At 45.9% G+C, this 21,399-nt stretch overlaps 1 protein-coding gene across 9 annotated transcripts in view; it reads left to right on the forward strand.

The window, feature by feature from the left end:
* HIPK2 (homeodomain interacting protein kinase 2) overlaps positions 1 to 11,905 on the forward strand; it is a 138,258-nt gene extending 126,353 nt beyond the window's left edge. For all 9 annotated transcript variants that reach the window (XM_062616392.1, XM_062616396.1, XM_062616397.1 and 6 more), the window contains one exon: positions 777 to 11,905. In XM_062616392.1, coding sequence (XP_062472376.1) covers positions 777 to 1,244 — 468 coding nt within the window. In that variant the 3' untranslated portion in view covers positions 1,245 to 11,905. The remainder of the gene's footprint in view (positions 1 to 776) is intronic.
* Positions 11,906 to 21,399: the final 9,494 nt, after the last annotated feature.

Genomic DNA, 21,399 nt, shown 5'->3' on the forward strand with positions numbered 1-21,399 from the left:
GCTTACAAAGAGGATGAGAGGGCTTGGAAGAATAGAATTAAATAACAGGGAGCATTGCCCTTCTGGCCTTCTAATTCCTACTTGATGGGTTATTTAATACTCTGACTACAAATGACTGAGAAAACTCTTTGACATTATTGTGCAATGCAAAAAATAAAAAAAAACAATTTAGGAAATCCCTGAAAAAGTACATTGCTGCTGTCCTACTGCTAGAAGTTGCCTGTGCTCAAGTCATTATGGCTGATTACATGAAGGCTGCAGGATCTGATCAAGCTGAGGGTTTTGTCTTTAAAGTAGTTATTTTTACTAACTGAGGAAATGGCAATTGCAAAGACCTAAAAAGAGCAAAACCAAATTGGCTCTTCCAGGCATGGCTAGGCAGCTTCATCCCCCTGAGCTATCAGCACACCATGTTTCTTCAGCAGAGAGTTCACTAATAAAAGCCGTGTGCGTGTGACTGGACTTGTGGAAGATGTTCTTAGGAGCTGGGCGTCCAAGGTTGGGTCTTTGTGGTAGCTGTGGCTCAAACTGGGGGATTCCGTTGTCCTTTTGGGGGCCATTCAGGTGAATGTACAAAACCACAAGGACTTTCTAGGCTTGGGAGGGACCCTTTGCTGTCACCCATTTCCAAGGGCAGACTGTGGTGATGCTGAGGGTGTCAGGAGGAGCACAGGGGACTTCCCTGGTGTCACAGGGAGGCTCCCAGGCACCGCTGAGGTGGTAAAGAGCCATCTCCTGTGTTGTAACCACTTATCACTGTTGCTGTCTTTATCCAGGCCCAGCAGCACATCACGACCGATCGCACAGGGAGTCACCGGAGACAGCAAGCCTACATCACTCCAACAATAGCTCAGGCCCCGTACTCTTTCCCGCACAACAGTCCCAGCCACGGTACAGTTCATCCTCACCTGGCCGCGGCTGCCGCTGCTCACCTGCCCACCCAGCCCCACCTCTACACATACACGGCCCCCGCCGCCCTGGGCTCCACGGGCACCGTCGCGCACTTGGTGGCCTCGCAAGGGTCTGCACGGCACGCCGTGCAGCACACCACCTACCCCGCCAGCATCGTCCACCAGGTCCCCGTCAGCATGGGCCCGCGGGTGCTGCCCTCACCCACCATCCAGCCGAGCCAGTACCAGGCTCAGTTTGCCCATCAGACCTATATCAGTGCTTCTCCAGCCTCCACAGTCTACACTGGATACCCACTGAGCCCCACCAAGGTCAACCAGTACCCTTACATCTAAACACTGGAATAAGGAGTGAGAGACGCACCCATCCCCGGGGAAGTGAGGCGGCTGCTTTTGTACTGAAGAACAGGACAAACTTAATAATACAATGGGAGGCTCGCATGAAACTTGAACGAAGGAGACTTTAAGGAAGAAACGAAAAAGAGGAAAGAAAGGGGAGAACCAATTCTACACTTTTTATTTAAAAAAAAAAAAAAAGAAAATGGAAAAAAAAAAGAACAGAAAAAAAAATATAAAACAAACCACAAAAACCAACCATTCTGCACCAAACTAGGGAGAGAAAGAGAGAAACAGAAGGACCCTTCCGCAGGTCCTGTCTTTTGAAGAACTTCACCAACAGACTTTTAAAGGTTATTTTCATCCAATAGTGAGCTACATTTAGAAATTTGTTGTCCAGAACACCTACAATGAAATCCATTAGGTTTTTAATCCAGTAGGTATATGGATTGGGGATTTATCCAGCATTTCAAAGAGTTTATACCCCATCTTTGCAGTGCTCTTTGTATCTCAAAGCATACATAAATTTGGTGGTTTTTTTTCCTGGAAACAGAAAGTGGGTTAGGGAGGCTGAGGGAGGAGAAGGAAGTGTTGTCCCAGTGCTGTAAATTTGGATCTAGCGCTGCAACGTTTAAACAGACCTAGGCAAAAGAGGCCGTGCAGCACTGGTTGAGAGCAGAAGCAATGGGGATGTTTCTCCCTTTCCTTGAACACACTGGATAAATCCCTGACAAATGCTGTTCTTAAACGAGATCTCTAATAATGTATGTTGGATTTCAGTTGTGTTTCATTTTGTTTTATTTGGAATTCTTCCTTTTCAGTCCCTAGCCGTTTTAGTATAGGAGGAGACATTTTAGCTACCCCCCTGCCCCGGTAGAATGTAGCACTATACAGGTCATAAGCCCTTTTTACTCTTTTTGTGTTGAACTTCAACGATACCAATAGACTATTCCTCAATGTGATTGCACAAAGAAAAGTGATATAACATAGGCATGTAACAAATGTGATTGTCCAGGTATGTACGTGTGTGCGTGCGTGTGTGCGTGTGTGTGCAGATGCTGCCTTCTCTCTGTGGTGTGTTCCTCGGCACAGCCATTACAACTGTCACAGTCTTAGTTTTACATCATTCCCTCGTAGTGCCTTACCAAACTACAGATGCGGTTTAAGGGTTTACTTCCACTGGTACTCCTAGGAACTGACTGAGGCTAGTCGGAATTTACTCTCAGCTCTTCTTTGCTTTTTTTATTTTGGGTTGTTATCGCCGATTTTCTTCTTCTGGTAGTGATGGTGGTGGGTTTTTTTCTCCCACGTCATCAATCTTAGATCATTTGCTGAGGTGTTGGGGAGGCTCATCGGGGTTAGAAGTGCATACAGCTGGGTGTTCTGTTGAGCACTGGATGGGCTGGAAGTGACTGGGTTGGTTGTGAGACCCAGGGTGACTCCCAGAGGGTCTGGGGATTCATCTGTGGACTGGTCTGGTTTTGTCCTGTGGAAATAGCAGGTTTTCTCCCCAGAAATTGAATTCACCTTCTGCTGTTTGCCAACATTCTCAGTGGAGTTGTTGGGTTGTCCCAGTGGTGTGTCTGAAATGGGAACAAAACTTTAGCCCGTGAAAGGGGGAAACACAAGTTATTGCCAGCATCTCTCACTACGTCTGTCGATGAGAGGGGGTCAGGAAAGGACTGGAGCCCCAAAACAAACATGAGAAAATCCAGCTGAGAGCGTCAAACTCAGGTTTCTTAAGTAAAAAGAATATTGTAATACACTGGGCCTTACCCACCCTAACGTAGCTGTGGCATTGCACACTTCCCCTCCTGCCTTGTCGCATATGGCCCAACACATTGTCTGTGGCAGCAGAGTGACCCTGGAACCAGAGACCACAGTAGTTCTATGGGTCCTCCATGCCTAGAACGCTCTATGGTTATCTTGTTTTCTAACCATGTCTAAAGAGAGCCTTTCCCACAGTTGGGTTCGGTGCAGAGGGTAGTTTCGTTGGTGCATCAGTACTTGGAAGTGTCTCTGGAGTACCCACGCCTGCAGATGGCCTGGGGAGGAAGGAGAGAAGAGAGTCTGATAGAAGGTTTCCGTGAAGGCTGAAGTCTGTGTGGCTGCTCGATTCCACTCTACATTTCCCTTTAACTAGAGCATGGAGTATTCAGGTGTTTCAGAAGATGCCGGAAACCAGCAAGTTCCTCAGCCCAGGGGCGAGGGCTGGGTTCCCTGGGTGGCAGCGGGGAAGGAGGCTTTCTCAGGTGGGAAAAGCTGGCAGAAAGGCAAGTGTATTGTCTTGTGGTAAGTGCTTGGCTGGTCTGGAAGAAGAAGGGATCCTGCTATATACAGGCTGTTCAACAAGGCTGTTGTCTTCTGGCAAACCACCAAATACCCTCCCTGGTTGCCAGCTCTGGTTCCTGGGCTACCCTTGCACAGTTTTCTCCTCTTGCCTGACCTTCTTTCTAGTTCAGTATAGTGTAGATGAGGATGCGATCTCTCAGCAGCCTTTGCACCTTAACCCCCTCTTCCTACGGAAAGACAACACATCCCCTTTCATCTGAGGCAGGACAATAAAGCCCTGCTCTCTCTGTTGCATTCCTCTCCTCTTCCACCAGTTCAGGAACGAGAGCGTCATGCTGCTTGTGTCATGAAAAGGAAAGATGTGATTTTATTGTATGGTTATTATGATTATTATTTTATTATTATTGTATTTTGCTCTGGTTTTTAATTGCACACGCATTCCTTAGTCTTTGTGGTTTAGGTTTTTTCTCTTAGTTTTGTTGTTATTGTCATTAATTTTATTTCTCTTCATCAGTGGCATTGGAAGGGTTTCTTTGTTTGTGAAAACTGCAGGAGGAAGGGGAAACAACACTGTCCTGAGGATGAGAACTCTGCCACTAACTTAGGGGAAGTAGGGTGGTTACAGCCTTGAGGGACAGGAGTTATCCTTCAGGTCACATCTGTATTTTGAGAAGTCCAGAAACATTCATTCATTAGGCCAAAACCAAACAGCAGCTAATGTAATGATCTGTCAGGAGAGCTGGATCAAAGGCATGTAACGACCTTAGTGCCCTAGGATCCAGCTCACTATCACTTCGTCGATGGGATATTTGTATGAGATCAAGACCTATTTGTGCTCTAGGCCATGATCACTGGGCCTTTTCAATGAATCCAAAGCCATGCTACACGCATAAGGATTTGGTTTTCCCAAAGGAGAAAGCAGATAGATGGCTCTCCAGAAACAGGGCTATCAGAGGAGCCATGGCAGAAGCGCCTGAGTGTGGCTCTCAGTCCCATCACTGGATAAAGGACACTGGTGCCCATGGAATGGCACTAACCTGGGTCAAGCATGGCTGCAGACAAGGCAGGGTTCCTCACCTGCTCTTCCACTCTCAGTGCAGCTGTTCACAGGGCCAGGATGCTTAATTTGCTTTTAGGGGGTTGTTGAGGTCTTTTTTGATGTAGATTTTCCTTTCTTTTATAATTATTTGTAGTGGAATTTGTTAAGCTATTCTGGTTTCTAGAGTTTAAATGTTCATGCTTTCATTTGCATTGCCTGCTCTGTTAGAATGGGGGGAAGCAGTGGCTCAATTTAAATTCCATTAAAAAATAGGGTAGGACTTCAGCAGAGACTTAAACTTAATCATGCACTTGAGTGCTTTTCGAAAGAACAGACTTAAACCCTTCAAGTTAATTACTTGTTTATGCGCTCCTCTGGCCTAGGACCAGTGAAGCATGGAAGGTTGCAATCTCAATCACAGTAATGTTTTACTTGTATTAATTGCCTTTTCCCTGCATACCCATCTGACTTGCTGTCCCACGAGTGCTCAAATTTGATTTTTGGGGTGCATTTGGCAGTGAAGCTGTTACAACAGTGCAGGCTAGCAGTGAGAAGGGGCATGGTGTGTATTGGAGGAGCCCTCTTTCCCATTGGGAGGAGCTCAATTTTTCATCCTGGAGCTGCCGATCTTTCAGCTGTAGGTGGTCAGATGATGATGATGGGCCACAGCGATTGCAGGGGATGAACAACACAGCCATTGAATCGCTTTGATGGTGTGACGCCACGTGAGAGCTGTGTTTTCTGGTGGGTATGGGGAGCTGAGCAACACCTCCTCCCTCACACCTGCCTGAAGGCATAGTATGGAAAAGGTGGTATGATTAGTCACAGGGGAAACATGGTGAGGTCAGCAGAGGAATCAAAAGCTTTGCTTGCTGCTGGTGCCACCTACGTAGTAACAACCGGCTTGTGCTCAAAATGAGATTGGCGTGGTTGGGTTGGTGTTCTTTGTGTGCATGGGGTAAACAGCATGGGAACTTGAGAGGGGAGGTAAATGTTTAGATACTGGAAGTTCTATGGGCAGCTTAGGGTTGGCACAGTGAAAAGGCGATCCCTTTCCTCATTATCTCGTCTTGCGTTCTTGTGCTGGAAGCAGAATGAAGCACGGACGTTGCCTCTCTTCGGAGGTGTATGTTCAAAGTCCTGCTGTGAAAGCAGATTGGAGGAGGGAGGGGAGAGAGCCACTAACATGAGCAGAATGGAAAACCTGAAGGGGAGCACTTTCTCACTGCAGACTGGGCCAAATCCAGTCGTTTGAGAGAGCAAATGCAATTGCATCTTCCTCAGGAGAGCTGTACCTGCTTGCACCCAGCAAATTGGGCCTTGGCAGATCTCTTTCTCTCTCTGTCTCTCACTCACTTTCTCTAGTAGTTTTGTCGTAATACGCAAAACATTCCAAGAAAGGGACACTTCTGTTTGTGACATTTTTCTGTGTTTATACTCTGAAGGGATGATGTCTTGTAATTTGGGTTGAAGGAAATTCCATTAGCAAACTTAACGGGCAATAAACCTGTTTTTTTCTTTAACCAAAGATACTGAGAGAGAGAGAGAAAAAGAGACCCACAAACACTTCAGAAATGAAATGAAAATCATGACCACCAGGCAATGGGGATACACTGTGGAACTCCATCTTTCCTTTCTCTTCTTTTTCTTATCATTTTGAGTAGCTAGCTTGACAAGCAGAGAAATTCACACTAAATATTGCTGCTATCCTAAATGTTAGGGGGATGTCGAAAACTTTATTCTTCTCTCATTATTGTTCACATTGATTAAAGTGTTTCAGTGGCGACAATGAGGTGTGGAAATGGTGAGCTGCGTAGTGGGGATAAGCTTATGGATGCTCTGCATGCTTCTGTAGTGTTTCCTTTCCTGAATTTAAGATGCTGGTTTTGTTCCGTGGGTTGGACCCAAACAGAGCTGCCGTGGTTGGGCCAGGCACAGCTGAGCAAGGATGTTGGACTTGGGTGTGCGTTCTTCCATGGCTTGGCAATCAGCCTATCAGAGATCTGCAGTGCTACTTGTGGACCAAGTCCTTGATACCTGTACACAAAGTCTGCAGGAATAGTCTTTGTTGAGGGTAGGCAACGCAGAAAGGAAATATGTGGAAAGGAAGTGACTTCCCCCTTCCTGCTGACAGTTGTCCCTGCTGTGGTCTAATTTGCTGTGGGAGCTTCAAAGCAGTTGATCTGTGGTCCAGGGCCCTCATCCATGTCACCCCCCATCCCTATGTCTTGCCAGTGCTCCTGTGAGGAGGAGTCCCACAGCTTACTTCTTGTGGCCCGTTTCTATGCCTACAAATCACTCTGCTCCCTCCGTAGGTGGGGAGGAAAAGATGGATCTGCACTGCTGGGGTTTCCCCACTGCTGTGCTCCAACAAAGCTGCCTCTCACAACAGTGACAGTTTCACCCTGGGCTGCTGATGTTGAGCAAGCTACACTGTTGTACAGCGGTGCTTGAAGCCATGATGGCAGTAGATGGCTGTGTGCAGGCTCCTTGCTGGAGTAATGCATTGGACAGAAGGCACTGGCCAATCCAGGCTGGTCCCCATCCCCATAGTCCCTCCTTCCCTCCACCCAGGAACACTACCTGCAAGAGACACCGTGATGCCACTGCGCTCACCACCCACCGCAGGCACGCAGTGAGACCCACCACAGGGGCAGCCCCTCGAAGGAAGCGCTGGCAGCGTGCGGAGGAGCTCTGCTAATCCAGGACTCAGTGCTGAAGGTGTCTTTTTCCCCCTGTGACAAATGGCATTGCTGGGAGTGACCCAGAAGTAGTGGTTACCTGTGAGAAGCTGCTGGTGCAGGTGTGAGAAGTGGACTGGAGGTGACCCGTGCTGTGCTCTGTGTGCGTCAAATGTTTTCAGTTGGAGGACATGGTTTAGAGCATTTGTGTGTGTCAAGAGTGAAATTTGAATGGCAGATTGTCTTGGTTCATCAGAAGTCTTAGGAAGAGTACTAGGAGGATTTGTGTTCAGCATTTATGGTTTGGAGCTCCTGTTTCTCATGTACGGGTTAGCTTTGTCCTTCCAGTTTTAGCAGTGCTGCTATAACAGACTATTCATGTGTGTTTGAAGATAAAAGTTTTTGTTTTTAATCTTTTGCTTATCATAGTTAAGCTAAGAAAGGCAATACTAAAGGTATATTTTTTTCCAAAAATGATATTTTTTACTGCACTGATAAATATTGTGACATCTCTGTTCTTAACTCTTTCGCTGTGAGGGGAACTGTGTGCAGATTCACACAAACCTTGTAAATACTTGTGTGTACTTCTGACAGCCAGGGATTACTTTTTTCCCCTTTCTTTCCTTTCCATCTTTTCCTTCCTTTCCTTTCTTTCCTTTTTTCTTTTCTTTCCTTTCTTAACTTTCTTTCTCTTCTTCCTCTTCTTCCTCTTCTTCTTCTTCTTCTTTCTCTTTTTTTTAAACAAGGTTTCCTCTTTAAAACAGGAAGCAATGGGGCAACAATGCTCAGAGCAAAAGCAAACCTTATCCCACTTCCAGAACATAACCAAGGAGTTTTTGCAGTGATGGCATAGAGTTAATATTTAATGCCGATGCGTTTTGATTTTATTACTGTTTTTTCCAGCAAACTGGTTGGAAAGGAATAAGACAGATAGGAAAGCTTCAGTATGGGATTCTGATCAGAAACGATACCCATCTATTTTATGGCATCTCTGGTTTTCCTTTTGTTTCCTTTTCCTTTAAAAAGAAATTAAAACTGGCTTGTTGCAGGCTTGCTGGCCTGAGCTCTAGGCTGTCCCAGGGTAGCCTGGTGCTCCGGGACCGCCAACTCCTTTGGAAGCAAACCCACTGATCAGGATTCTGGATTCTGATTGCTTCAAAAGGTACCCCCCAGCACTGCGGGATACCTTTGTTTTTTTAAAGAGAAGGATTTAAATACACTTCTATTACGCAAACTGTGACCTAATGGCAATAATTACCTCAAATGTGGGCATTCATCCTGGTTTTAGCCTTTTTGAAAACATGTAGCCAGCTTGAACTTTGATTCAAAGACTCTGAACTCCGTAGGGGCGGAATAGCGATAAATGCCCACCCTGGTCATTGTTGCTTGAGTGAATTCTGAAGACAGTGAATCTTTAAAAAGAAAAGAAAAAAAAAGAAATTAAACCAAGGAATAGATTACTCTTTTATGTATTTTAATCAATTGTGATGTTAAAATGCACATGTAAGTATATATGTTTATAGCTACTGTAAAATGCTTTGGCCTTCTAGACGATATTTAATGAGTCACATTTTAAATCAATATGAACTGAATAATAGACTGTGGCTACTTAAACAGTTTTCTGGCTACATTTTATAGTTATGACAGTGTTTTATAGTTTACATTTAAACTGGTACTTTTTAAGGGAAATCTTGTGTTTATAAGTGACACCTTCAAAAACTCAATACAGCTGCCTCTTTTTAATTTTGCCCGTTAAAAATGGAACAGTCCAAGTGTGTCTTTAATATGTATATTCTGTTTCGAGATATAACATAGTGTTGGAAAGTCAGTCCAGAGATCAAGTATAGTCCACTGTATTTCCAAAGTCTGGTCGAAAAAACACTCCACCACTCTGAAGATTTAGTCCAACAGATAAGCTACTTGTTTGTTTGCTTGTTTGAATAACGTGGTTTATCAGGCTCCTTGGGTTGAAGCAGGGAGCACGATGCTAAAGTCACTGTTCTATGTAGGATCCTCATCTGGATGAAGATACCCGCATCAGGAGAATGAAGGATATTCAAAGGAAGGATTACGTTGTACTGTTGATAAATCATTAGCCAAACTATTAATTCCTGAGTTAGTGAATGCCTGTTTTTATTTGGGGGGGGGGGGGGGTCAGGGTGTTGTGTGTGAGTGTCTGTGTGCATGTGTGTGACAGCCACTCGGAGGCAATAATGCTGTAATTTGGCTTTCATGTGTTCACCCCTTTCTTACAAGCAATGCTTACCACCACAGACATGTTTTGAACCAGTAAATGAAACACAAAGTTCACTGACCATCTCCTTGTCAACTGTGTTTTCTCAGCCCATGCCAGTTCCCGTCAGTGCTGTTACCCTGTACTTTGCATTTTCATATATCACATTCCCTCCTCCCCAGTCTCACTTAGCTGTCTAGTTTTGTCTGTTGTGTTCTTTCACTTGGGTAACCAGTGAACGTGGTATAAATGTCTGCTATCCAAAATGGTACTCTGAGGTCATGGAAGTACAGGAATTGGCATTTAAAATACGTATCTGAATACCTCTGAAGAACCAAGCTTCAGTTGTGGAGCTCACGTACTCCTGGGAGGGCTCCTTTCGTGTTTCCATCATGCCTGATGGGGCTGTATCAGCCAGCCTAGAGCAGAGGTGGTGAAAAGGGGCGATGGGCGATGCTGTGCAGTTGGGTGCTTGTGCTGCTCCCAGTACAATCAGCAGCGGTGGGGCTGGGGGAGTGCATCCTGCCTCCTCCTCCTCTCAGCACCGTTCTGGGGCTGCCATGCCCATCCCATCACCCCCATTACCAAAGCGATAACGTATCACATGGCAAGCCAGGACTGTCAGCAGGGCTCGGGCTAGATGGAAAACATCCACTCTTCCTCACCATGCACTGCCACCCAACCCACAGGCTTCACTGCCCCCAGCACCTGCCTGGCCTTCTGTTCTCATGGGGGGAGTCAGGCCCACAGATACTAGCACACTCACATGAAGGAGCCATAGAGCCGTGTTGAATACCTTGGCTTGCAGTTAGTTAGTTAGGCAAGAAGGGGTTTCTGGCACTGGCAACACACATCCTGCAGGGTCTGAAAGGTTACATACAGCACCTCTGCCCTCAGCAAGGAAATAAAGCGCTTCTGCAATGCCTCCACCTCACGTGGTTACGTACAACACTTCTGGCTTTTCTCCCCCACGACCCTTACGTGTTTGATTCTTTATTTTCTTTTATTTGTTGTTTTTTTTTTTTTTGCTCTGTATCCTTCTCAAAACAAAACTTCCACGGATTTTCCAGGGCACAACCATTTCAGGTGTAAAAAAGGATCTCCTCATCCCATGTTTCACCAACAGAGCAATCGAGGCATTTTGGGTACCAGATTCTACTTGGGCAGAACCAGAATGTAGCCTGTATCTTTCATACCAAATCAAATTTCTGAAAGGAGAGGAAGTGTCGTTAATAGCTTTATTAAAGGAGTGTGCGTGAGAGAGAGAGGGAGTAAGAGAGGGAGCAAGAAAGAGAGAAGAAAGAGGGGCATCTCGGAAGGTGGAGAGTCTAGACTTTGGGTAGATCAAACGAACCAATGGGTGAAACAGTTGTGAGCTGTAAACCCCATGTAAAGCCAGGAGGGGGGGAAACGGAGGGAATGATTGATGCCTTTCGACTGCCCACGAGCCCAGCGTACTCTGGATGGAAAGTGGAAGTTAATCTACACTGCACCAAAACTACTAAGGGGAAGTTGGGGGAGGGCTGTGAAAAGCTGCCACAATCACAAGGGAGAAGATGCCCCTGCCCCAGCTCCGGACCTCAAGCGGTTCTTTCTCTACAGCATCATCTCAGCCCAGTAACCCCACGAAAGCCCTGAGCCGTTGTGTTCCTTCACTGTACGGTTTCTGTAATAAGAGTGTTAATCCATGTTAATCTTTGTGGAAATTATTGTGTGCAACAGTATTTTCTTGTGTACAGCTTCTTTCCTACGTGAATTGTCCCTTTCTCTTTTCCTTTTGGGTTTGTTTTGGAGTTTTTTTTCCTTCCTTTTTTTCCTTTATTTTTCTTTTTCTTTTGGTAATATGTCTTTCTTCTTTTAAAAGAAAAAAACAAAAACAAACTGATGTGTTGTAGACCTATATGTAACCTATTCCTTAGTCTCATATTATAGGTATGTTATAAGAATGGATATTTTACTTGGCTTTAGAATGTTTTACAAGAAAACTAATTCTTAACCAATCAAGTTCTTGCTACTAAAAAAAAAAGAAATGCTTGTGTTTTTCATCATGACGTTGTGTGCTTCTAATTAATAATCATTTTCGTTGTAGAAAAATGGAGTGAATTTATATTAGTCTTGGAAACTAATAATAGCATTGTAAATTTATGAGATGATTTTAACAGAAAATACATTATAGAAGAATATAGTTATTTTAATTGTAATATTACTAACTGTAGGGTGAGAAAGGAGGTCCCGTTGTGGTGAACTATGTTATAGCTTGTTATTCACGGTTTCTTTTTGATCATTTTTTCGGTCTCTGAGGTGAAACGAGTTATTAATCAGAATTTGTCAACTCACATATGCATATTGTATATGTGTAGAAATGTAATCACACTTTGTCTTGGAATTACATTAAACTGTTTTAAGTCACTGCAAAGTTTGTGTGCCTGTGTGTCTTCTCGCTAGCTCAAGTTTGGTCTGAGCATCTGGTTAGTTTTCAGTTTGTCTTATTTAATCTCCTCAGTCTATTGGAAAGCAGCAGTAACACTATCATTAATAATAGATGGTTTCCCTTTAGTTGTTTAGGTTTGTGAGATGTATTTCTTTCCCAGGGAAGAAAACCATCTGTGTTCAGATGTCCAGTTCTGGGTTTCACTGAAGCACAGGAGGCTGCTCAGAGCTGCTGTGTTCAGCTCTGTTGAGAGCTCCCTGCTATGTCCTGCTGTGCTGACTTCAAGTGTGGGGATCAGCTGCAAATACCAGCCTGGTTTTCCTTTTCTTTATGTCTGAGCCCTCATTTCATTTGCTCCCTATCCTTTCTTCCTTTAATACATGTTAAGATGCTTAAATCACCACCTGTTCCCAGTAACAGAACTTGCCCTTTGGGCTGTGTCTGATTTTCACCATGAGGTTTGCTCAGGAGCAAACAGGAGGAGTGTCTGCAAAGGGTCCCTTATAATACCATGGAGCAGGTCAATGGCTCCTCAACTCCTCTCAACAGAGGGAGAGTAAGACCTTCCTGGTTCTGTTGCTGATCTTTCCCAACACAGTGACTCCTGTCCAAGATAGAATAGAATCATAGAATCGTTAGGGTTGGAAAGGACCTTAAGATCATCAAGTTCCATCCCCCCTGCCGTGGGCAGGGACACCTCACACTAAACCATATCACCCAAGGCTCTGTCCAGCCTGGTCTTGAACACTGCCAGGGATGGAGCATTCACAACCTCCCTGGGCAGCCTGTTCCAGTGCCTCACCGCCCTAACAGGAAAGAATTTCCTCCTTGTATCCAATCTAAACTTCCCCTGTTTAAGTTTTAACCCATTACCCCTTGTCCTGTCACTACAGTCTCTAATGAAGAGTCCCTCCCCAGCATCCCTATAGGCCCCCTTCAGATACTGGAAGGCTGCTATGAGGTCTCCACACAGCCTTCTCTTCTCCAGGCTGAACAGCCCCAACTTCCTCAGCCTATCTTCATACGGGAGGTGCTCCAGTCCCCTGATCATGCTCATGGCCCTTCTCTGGACTTGCTCCAACAGTTCCATGTCCTTTTTATGTTGAGGACACCAGAACTGCACACAATACTCCAAGTGAGGTCTCACAAGAGCAGAGTAGAGGGGCAGGATCACCTCCTTCGACCTGCTGGTCACACTCCTTTTGATGCAGCCCAGGATAGGGTTGGCTTTTCTGGGCTGCAAGCGCACACTGCCGGCTCTTGTTCATTTTCTCATCAACCAACACCCCCAAGTCCTTCTCCACAGGGCTGCTTTGAATCTCTTCTCTGGCCAACCTGTAGCTGTGCCTGGGATTGCTCCGACCCAGGTGTAGGACCTTGCACTTGGCATGGTTAAACTTCATGAGGTTGGCATCAGCCCACCTCACAAGTGTGTCAAGGTCCCTCTGGATGGCTTTCCTGATGTGGGATCCATCTCATTATTGCAGCTTGTCCATTCCAGGGGATCACCAGAGGGATGTTCAGTGGGTTGTACCAGGCTGTGTACAGGCTGACCCCTTTGCATTGGGTGTCCAATGAATGGCGTCTGCAAGCATGTGATAACTGCCTGATGGGCTTGCATCAGGACATAAACCTTCAGGTAGAGCACGAAGCTTGTTTCATCAGAGAATACCAGCAGTGAGGCAAAGGCTCCTTTCCCTGGGCTTGGTTTTCCAGGCTTCTGTCTGAGGAACCCCTGGAATAAGCAGGGAGCATTTGCTATGAATTTCTAGGTAGACCTGAAACTTTAGGTAGCAAGAGGTCATGGGACCTTTCTCCGAGCTGCCGTAAGCTGTCTGAGACCCAACTCAGCAAAAGCAGTTACAGCTGTAATGCCCGTGCCTGTTCAGCAAACCCATTAAGTCTGTGTTTGATTTGAAATTGTGTGTCCTATTAAACTTCAAGTTATTTAGACATATGCTAACAGGTAATTGCATGGTTAGGTGCTCTGCTGGAAACGGGGAGTTTACTGGGTCACGGTATAAGGAGGAGGTACCAGTGAATGATCTAACCTCAGGAACAGCTGTAAACGCAGAAGAGCTAGATTAACCAGTGCAGAATTTCTCCATGTTTGTGTCACGTTACGGTGTCTTCTTTGTTCTTTTGTTTTGTAGAACTATAAAACCTGCAAAACCCTATTTGTCATTCTGTTGTCCAAGGCCGAGTCAGATAAAAATTGCATTGTAGCTGGAGAGAGTACTTTCTAAGCCTTTTTTCCCAGGAGAGGAAAATTGTTTCTCAATATAAGCAGGGCTGATTCTAACGGGGCCTGTGAAAACAGCAGGGTTTTTCAGCCACCATATAAAGGGATGGGAGCGATAAGAATGGTCTTACAGAATCCAACACCATCACTGGCCCAAGCCTGGACTCCAGACTGCCCAACGCCAAGGAATGGTTTGCAAGTGCAGCCATTTCCCAGATTTCTCCTCAGACTGGTGGTGTATCTGCATATTCACTTGTAAATAGGCCTGAGTCCAGAGTTCAGATTTAACTGAAACCCAAGAGAGCTCCTACTGACCAGAAGAGGGTAAGGACTGTCCATGCATCTTCCTCTGGCACAGCTGATCACAAGAATTTCATCCCCTGTTTCTCTGAACTCACTTAAAAGATACCAAATGCAACATGCACATGGCTTAAGGTGCCTGGCAGAGCTAGGTGAGCCCAGCCTGCTGTGAAGCTGAGGTCAGACACTTCTCTCCCTATAACACAAAATCACTGGAGCTTCAGTAACGTCAGCACCTGGAGAGCATGAGCCTGAGCAGCTGGTACAAATCACCACCACCAAGCCTGGGCCATTCCAGCTCTTTCTGGGCCAGAAGGAATCTCTGTTGCTGCTTTGCGTGTTCGCCTCTGGCAAACAAGTCCGTTCTAGGTGAGTATGGCTCTAACTTAAAACTAGGAGGGCAGGGGACACACTGGCATGATGTATGCATAGCGATGCTGCTGTTTCTAGCATGTGCTGCTTGTCCTCAATGCAGCAGCTATGTTTTGATTCTTTGGCATCCGAAGTCTGGCACCTAAATTCATATTTATGTATATATGAGGAGAGCTTGACTTTAAGCACTGCTCTGCCCTCCTCGTTGCTTTTCACTTCAAATAAAAATGGAGAAGGGGAACCGGGAGAGGGAGAGGAATGGTCCTGTCCTGTGAAATGCAGACCATTATCCCTTAGTGACTTATACGTGTGTGTCAGATCTCCACAGCACACCCATGCTGGAGCTGTGGCCCTGCATCTTGTAAGTTCTTGTATCCTCTCTTTCCTGCTATGCCAGTCAGGCCAGGGTAAATATGCCTGCATCAGCATTTCCTGCACTGTGCTTTCCCTTTACATTTTCTCCTGCAAGGTAGCTGTGCAAATAATGAGCAATAAAGGCTGTTATTTAAAGGCCCTAGCACTGTGCTGTATATAGAAGTCTCTGCTATTTGGGGCTTTTGTTCAGAGGAAAGCAGCCACAGGAGGAGCTCGATGCAGATCCTGAGCCACACTAAAGCCTATTTGTCAAGGCAGCAGGCTGGGACAGGAGCAGGATTGACCAGGAAGTGCTGCCACCGTTGTGCCAGCCCTGGAGACACAGCGCAAGCCGGGGAGCAGCACTCCCTGTGTTAACCCTGCAACAATGTCCAACGAAAAGGCACACCAGATAGCTTAAGTACACTAAGCTCCAGGCTGCATTTGTGCACACGGCTTTCTGGACACATCCAGACATGTGGTTTTGGGATGCAGGAGGCCACAAGTCCAGGAAGCATCTGGAACACTTCCCATTTGTACTTGGACTGCCTCTGGTGTGTGAGCTCATTAAATATGAAAAAGTCTTTTTATTTTTTTTATTTTTTTTTTTTACTCTAAGCTCATTAGAAATAATTAACTAAAACTTGCAGTAATGTCACAGGAAAAAGAAAAGGTGTGTGGGGGGAGTATGGTTAAAAGGAAGGACTTAGTGTAGATCACAGTACTGTGACTGGACCCTGAGACAAAAGTCTCCATCCCCTCCAGATGCTCACGGACAGTCTGAAAAGGCACAAACAAGGAGTAAGGCTGCTACTGAACTGCTCCCCCACGGACCAGGGTTTGAGTCACAGCTCTATTGCAGCATAAAAGCTCCCTTCAGCTCTTGGAGGGTGTTCCTTCCACACCCAAATACCCTTGATCTGCTTCTCTCTCTCACACAGCTACAGGCCTCCTCTGTTTATGGAGCAGGAGTGATGGAAATAACAAAGGCAGGTCTGGAAGGTGACTGCAGGAGGCCTCAGTGAAGGTTCAACCGCACTTTACCTGCACAGATTGTTTGTCTACCCTGTTCTTAAAAACACTGTATCGCGTGGAGTCCCCAGATGTCGGAGCTCTGCTCCCCTCTGTGTCAGTAAGCCAGTGCTCCCTCCTTATCCCTGCTTCCTCTGGGCTCAGAACACCCCCTCCTCTTTCATTTAATGACCCTTGTCCTGCACGATCCCATTTCCTCACCTCTCCCCTGGCCTCCTTTATTTTCTTTCAGTATTGTTTTGACCCCAGCATGTGTGTGCATAATTTAGCAGGGTGGGTGAAAGCCGAGGAGTGCTGGGAGGGCTGGTGCAGCCTGCAAGAAGCAACCGCGGGTAGTGGAGGGTGACAGGAAAAGCAAATCCCATTAGGTTGGGATTTGTTAGGGAGGCTTTAAGGCTTTAAAATAATATCACGAATGACTGTGTTTGCATGGAGGCAAGGCCTAGAGATACTGATGGTGATAGCTCACTGTTCAGCCTTGTGATAAGCACCTCTTTCCTAGCGTGTTTTAACCTTTCACATGTATGCCCCTCTGGTGTTAAAACACAGGCAAGGAAGAACCAAAGTGGTCAGGAATCCTTTCTTTGCATCCATGCAATCCCCCTAGCTGTGTACTTGCCCCACTCTCATTCTCAAAACCACCACCCACCTTTATGCTGCCTGGTAAAATATGGAAATGGGGGGCTCACAACACAGGTAGATAAAACAAAGGAGGTAAAAAAGACTGTGTGAAGGGGTAGGTAGGACACAATGGCAGAGGGTCTCGTATTACTGGGAAAGGTGGAAAAAGAGTACCCAATGTTCTGAGACTGGATACAAGAGGAAATGAAAACCAACCAAGTGGAAACCAGGCAGTGGGCTGAAAAGGAGTACAAGGAAATAGTTGAAAAGAGGGGATTTTCAGATGCAATGGATTTCCTAACCAAAGTAGGGAAGAGTGGGGAGGGGTTGCTCAATCCCTTGGAAAAAAAAAATCGGGTCCTCTCTCAATCACGTTTTTCCACCCAGCCCCTGCAGCAGTGGGTCGTGCACAAGGCAGTCCATTGGGGTGCAGGAAGAAGACGTTTTCCCACCCGGTCCGGTAGCGGAATCATGACTCCATCCCCCCTGGGCGCTGCCGGCAATCAGGAGCCCCCCCCCGCAGCACAGGGTCCCTCCGAGGCGCGGGGCTCCGGCGGCCGGCAGAGGGCGCTCGGTGCCCGCAGCGCTCGGCTCAACTGCCCCCGGCGAGTGTCCGGTACACGCTGTCAGTACCAAGAAGGGAAGGGGTTTCAAATTCCTGCCTTATTCCCGCTGTTTAGCTGCAGTTAGGCGGCTGCGGAAAGTTAGCGGTGGCCAGCGTGTTGTACTAGATGCGGTGCTTCCACATGAATAAAGTAGGCTGGGTGCCAGGTGACATCCGTAAGTCCTGATCAGGGTGGACATATTCAGGCATACAGGTGTGAAAGAAGGCTGGGTTGAGAATAGGTAATACTTAACTTATAAGTAAAGAAGAAAACCCACATCTCACCACTTCCCATCAGCAGAGTGATGCTCTGCCAGTCCCTGAGCAACAGCGGCTCTGGAGTCTCCCCCTTCCCCAAATTTTTGCTGCTGAGTGTAACATCACATGGTATGGAACATCCTTTTGGTCAGTTGGAGTCAGCTGTCCTGGCTATCCCACCCCAGCCTGTTTCCCATCTCCAGCCTACCTGGGGGGCCAGAGTGAGAAAAAGGGAAGGCCTTGACCCTGTGCAAGCACTGCTCGGCAACATTTAAAACACTGGTGTGTTATCAGTGCTGTTTTGGACACAAATCCAAAACACAGGACTATATGGGCTGCTGTGCTGAAAATTAACGCCATCCCAGCCAGACCAGGGAGAAATGGGAAACTTCCTGAGAGACATAGCGATTCTTGTGCTTTGAAACTGAGGCAGCAGAAGAATTCAGAGAACACAGAGACAATTACAGAAAAAATAAGATTTCAGTTAAAAAAATAGTTGGTACTAGAGGTTAAGCAAAAGTAAGCAAAATATTCATTCAGCACTCAAGTAAGGATATCACTAGTGCTTTTCTCTAGGAGGAGTCAAAGATCCTCAAACACATACCTTTGATCACAGGGCTTGCCTTTGATCACAGGGAACAGTGCAGAGGATTTTATAATACCTCAGTTGGATATCAAATGTTAACAAGTCCGACACATCCAGTGCTGGAACCATCGATTCCCAGCAATTTGATGGAAGTACTTCAACACAAGATCTGGATGGTGAAAGGTCATGGGGGCCTATTCATCCATCTCAGTTGCCCTTCCTTTGAACAAAAACGGGAGTCCTCTGGCTTCTTAAATCCATTACTCTCCAAGGGCTCCTGGCTACAGTAATGAAGATGAAGAATATCACCTCTCAGGAAGCTGAGGGGCTGTTTGGATTGCTGAGGGTTTTCTTCACACACCACACTGCCCAATATATTTCTCCTCAGCTGCAAAGGCAGCATCCTGATTTCAGCCCCCCGAGAAGAAAACTGAGTGGAGAAAGGTGCCTGCCTTGTCTTTCCTCATTAACACTTTCAGAGTTTTCAAAGGAGGCAGGGCTTTCACCAAGAAATACCTCTACATTTTGAGCTACGTGCAGACACTTGAGACGCCAATGATCTGCTTTGCAGAGAAAGCATAACTGGTAAGCAAACTCTGAGAAGTAAACTGCCTGCAGTTTACAACAGAAACAATGCTTGGGTTCCTTTCGTAATGTTTTATTACTCCTTATGTTTAATGAAAACTTTGAGAACATTTTCCTGAACCAGACTTGTCATTTATGAGCTTATCTCACCACAAGCAGAGGTTACAGAGAAAAGATCTGGTTTTATAAGAGATTTTTAATAGGGTATGTGCCCCGCTGCCCTCTAACTACAGGCAAAGAGGGTCACAGAGCAATGCACACACTTACTGTACATCTCGGCTTTCTGCTGCTGACTTCTCTATCGCTTTTCTTCCTTCTTTTCCCTGATTTTCTTCTTTGTGATGGGCAGAGTTATCAATGGTTCTAACTGGTCTGTGCTGAGTTCTCTGCTATTGAGCCGTCTTCCTTACTGGTCCATGGCACTATATTTACTCTCTGAACTGTGAAGCAGTTGTTCTTTAGATTATTATTATGGCCTCTGTCTCCATTTATTAATAGGCTTTCACAGCAAAGGGAACAGCAACAAAAGATGTTGCTGAATACAATAACAATCATCTGAAACCAATTTTACTGCATCTACCCTTTGTCCTGTGCAACATGTGCTTGTCCTGCGCTCTCCATGGCCTGTCATATGCTCTTTGTACAGACTTATACGACAGGTCACCTTGGCTGTTTGATCTTGAATCTGTTTTCTGGTGAATAAACACTGATTTCTTTCAGGACCTGTGCGAGAAATCTTTTTTCGGTTCTCTGGGGAATGCTGCAATGGGAGAATGTGGCTTGGTGGGATGGAGCCCCACCAGTGGCTCTGAAACTGCACATTGCATGAAAGGGGCCTGCAAATGGAAAGAAGCTCTGTGACTCCTCTGGAGAAGCAAATGCAACTGCTATTGCACTCCTGCAGAGGAAACACTGTGATCATGCTGAGCATCCCAAAAAGGAGGAGAATGAGTGTGACACTTCTTTTACAGCTCCCGGGAAATACAATCATAAACTCTGATCTGATGCTAACGCATAGACTCCAGCAGACATTAGAGCAGACCTGCAGATAAGGAGAAATAATATCATCTGAGCCTTGCTGCTGACAACAACTGAAAGGATGATATTATGGCATGATCAGTCATAGCAGTGTTGTTAAATCTTTCAGACAAAGGTTTTGAGAAATGTAAGCCAGGGCAGGAGAACTCTCCAGCTCTGCCCGCCTCATTTGTCCCTCATTCCTCAGGCAATCTGGTCTCTCTTGTGACCAAGGGCTGTCACTAACACACTGTGGACACACCAAGGGGATACTGTGGGCAAGCAACTCCCCACAGCCCTTTTCTCTTGCCCTCCACCCTGCCACATTGTAGAGGTCCCTACATGCAATAGCTCTGCAATGCTCTGCAAGGGACAGAAAAAAGCATCAATCCCTTCCCCTAAGCCCTTTCATAAGCATGCGGAATATGCTACTCTCTGAAGGAGATCAGGGCAGAGACAGAGAAAGGTAGGGTCAGACACAATACAGGCACAGAGCAGAGCAAAAGATTTGGTATTAATTTTGCCCAGGAGAATGGCCCAGTAATTGCAGGCTGACTAGGCTTAGCTCAGTTCCAGGGAAAATAAAGGAAATCTTGTATGGGATTCAGTCAAGAAAGAATTAAGGGAAAGAATGTGATTAATGCCACTGCCATAGTTTCATGGTAACTAGAAGCAAACTTGTCAAGCAAAACTGATTTTTGTGCTCTGATGAGACTATATATTTGGTTGACAAGGGTAATTGCATAGTGATAATGTATGTGAAACTGTGTTGGGTGTATGAGTCAGCAATGCGCTGCGTTTTGAGTCTAAAAATGAATGCCATGCAATATCAATACAGCATGCTTGAACAGCACCGAGAGGAGGCCAACCAACAGACCCCAAAGAGCCAGATAGGATACCAGGAGAGGTTCATGGAGATTAGGGCAATCTGCTTAATCCATTCATGTGACAATTTAATCTGTGATCTAAATGAACAGAAATCACTATTGGTAACAGGAGGAAGACAGTTATGCAGAGTGATAGGACATGCTCTGATAGCAAAGGGCTACTTAATCTTGAAAAGATGGAGGCTGTGAATAGGAGTAGATGGGGACATTTTAGCTTAGTTGATGGAATCAATGAGTCTGAAACATCCAAGATCTTAGAGGAGATTTGGTGAAATTAGCTATTTTTTGATTCTAAGGGCATAAAGGGTTGGTCTTTGATCCAAAAGCAATTATCAGAGGCTCTCCAGGACACAAGACCTTCATGATCAGGGCCCTCCCTGAATCCCTCTCAAGCTTCCTAAACAGCAGAAAATCTTTTCCTCCCCAGCCCATCTCCAGACAGCGCTGTGGATAGGACCCTGGTGCCTGCACCCCAAAGCCTATAAGCTGTCCTACAGTACAAACGAAAGTTGAGTAGTGTAAAGCTCATGCAGACTGTAGAAAAGATAACCTTCAGTTTCTGCCTCCTGATGTCATTTGCCCAATTAGTATGCTCAGGTCTGCCATTAGGGAAGATTGTGC

The sequence above is a fragment of the Pezoporus occidentalis genome, unplaced genomic scaffold (genome assembly GCF_034315485.1).
Source record: "Pezoporus occidentalis ecotype Australia unplaced genomic scaffold, CSIRO_AGI_Poc_V1 ctg19, whole genome shotgun sequence".
NCBI classification, from domain to species: domain Eukaryota; kingdom Metazoa; phylum Chordata; class Aves; order Psittaciformes; family Psittacidae; genus Pezoporus; species Pezoporus occidentalis.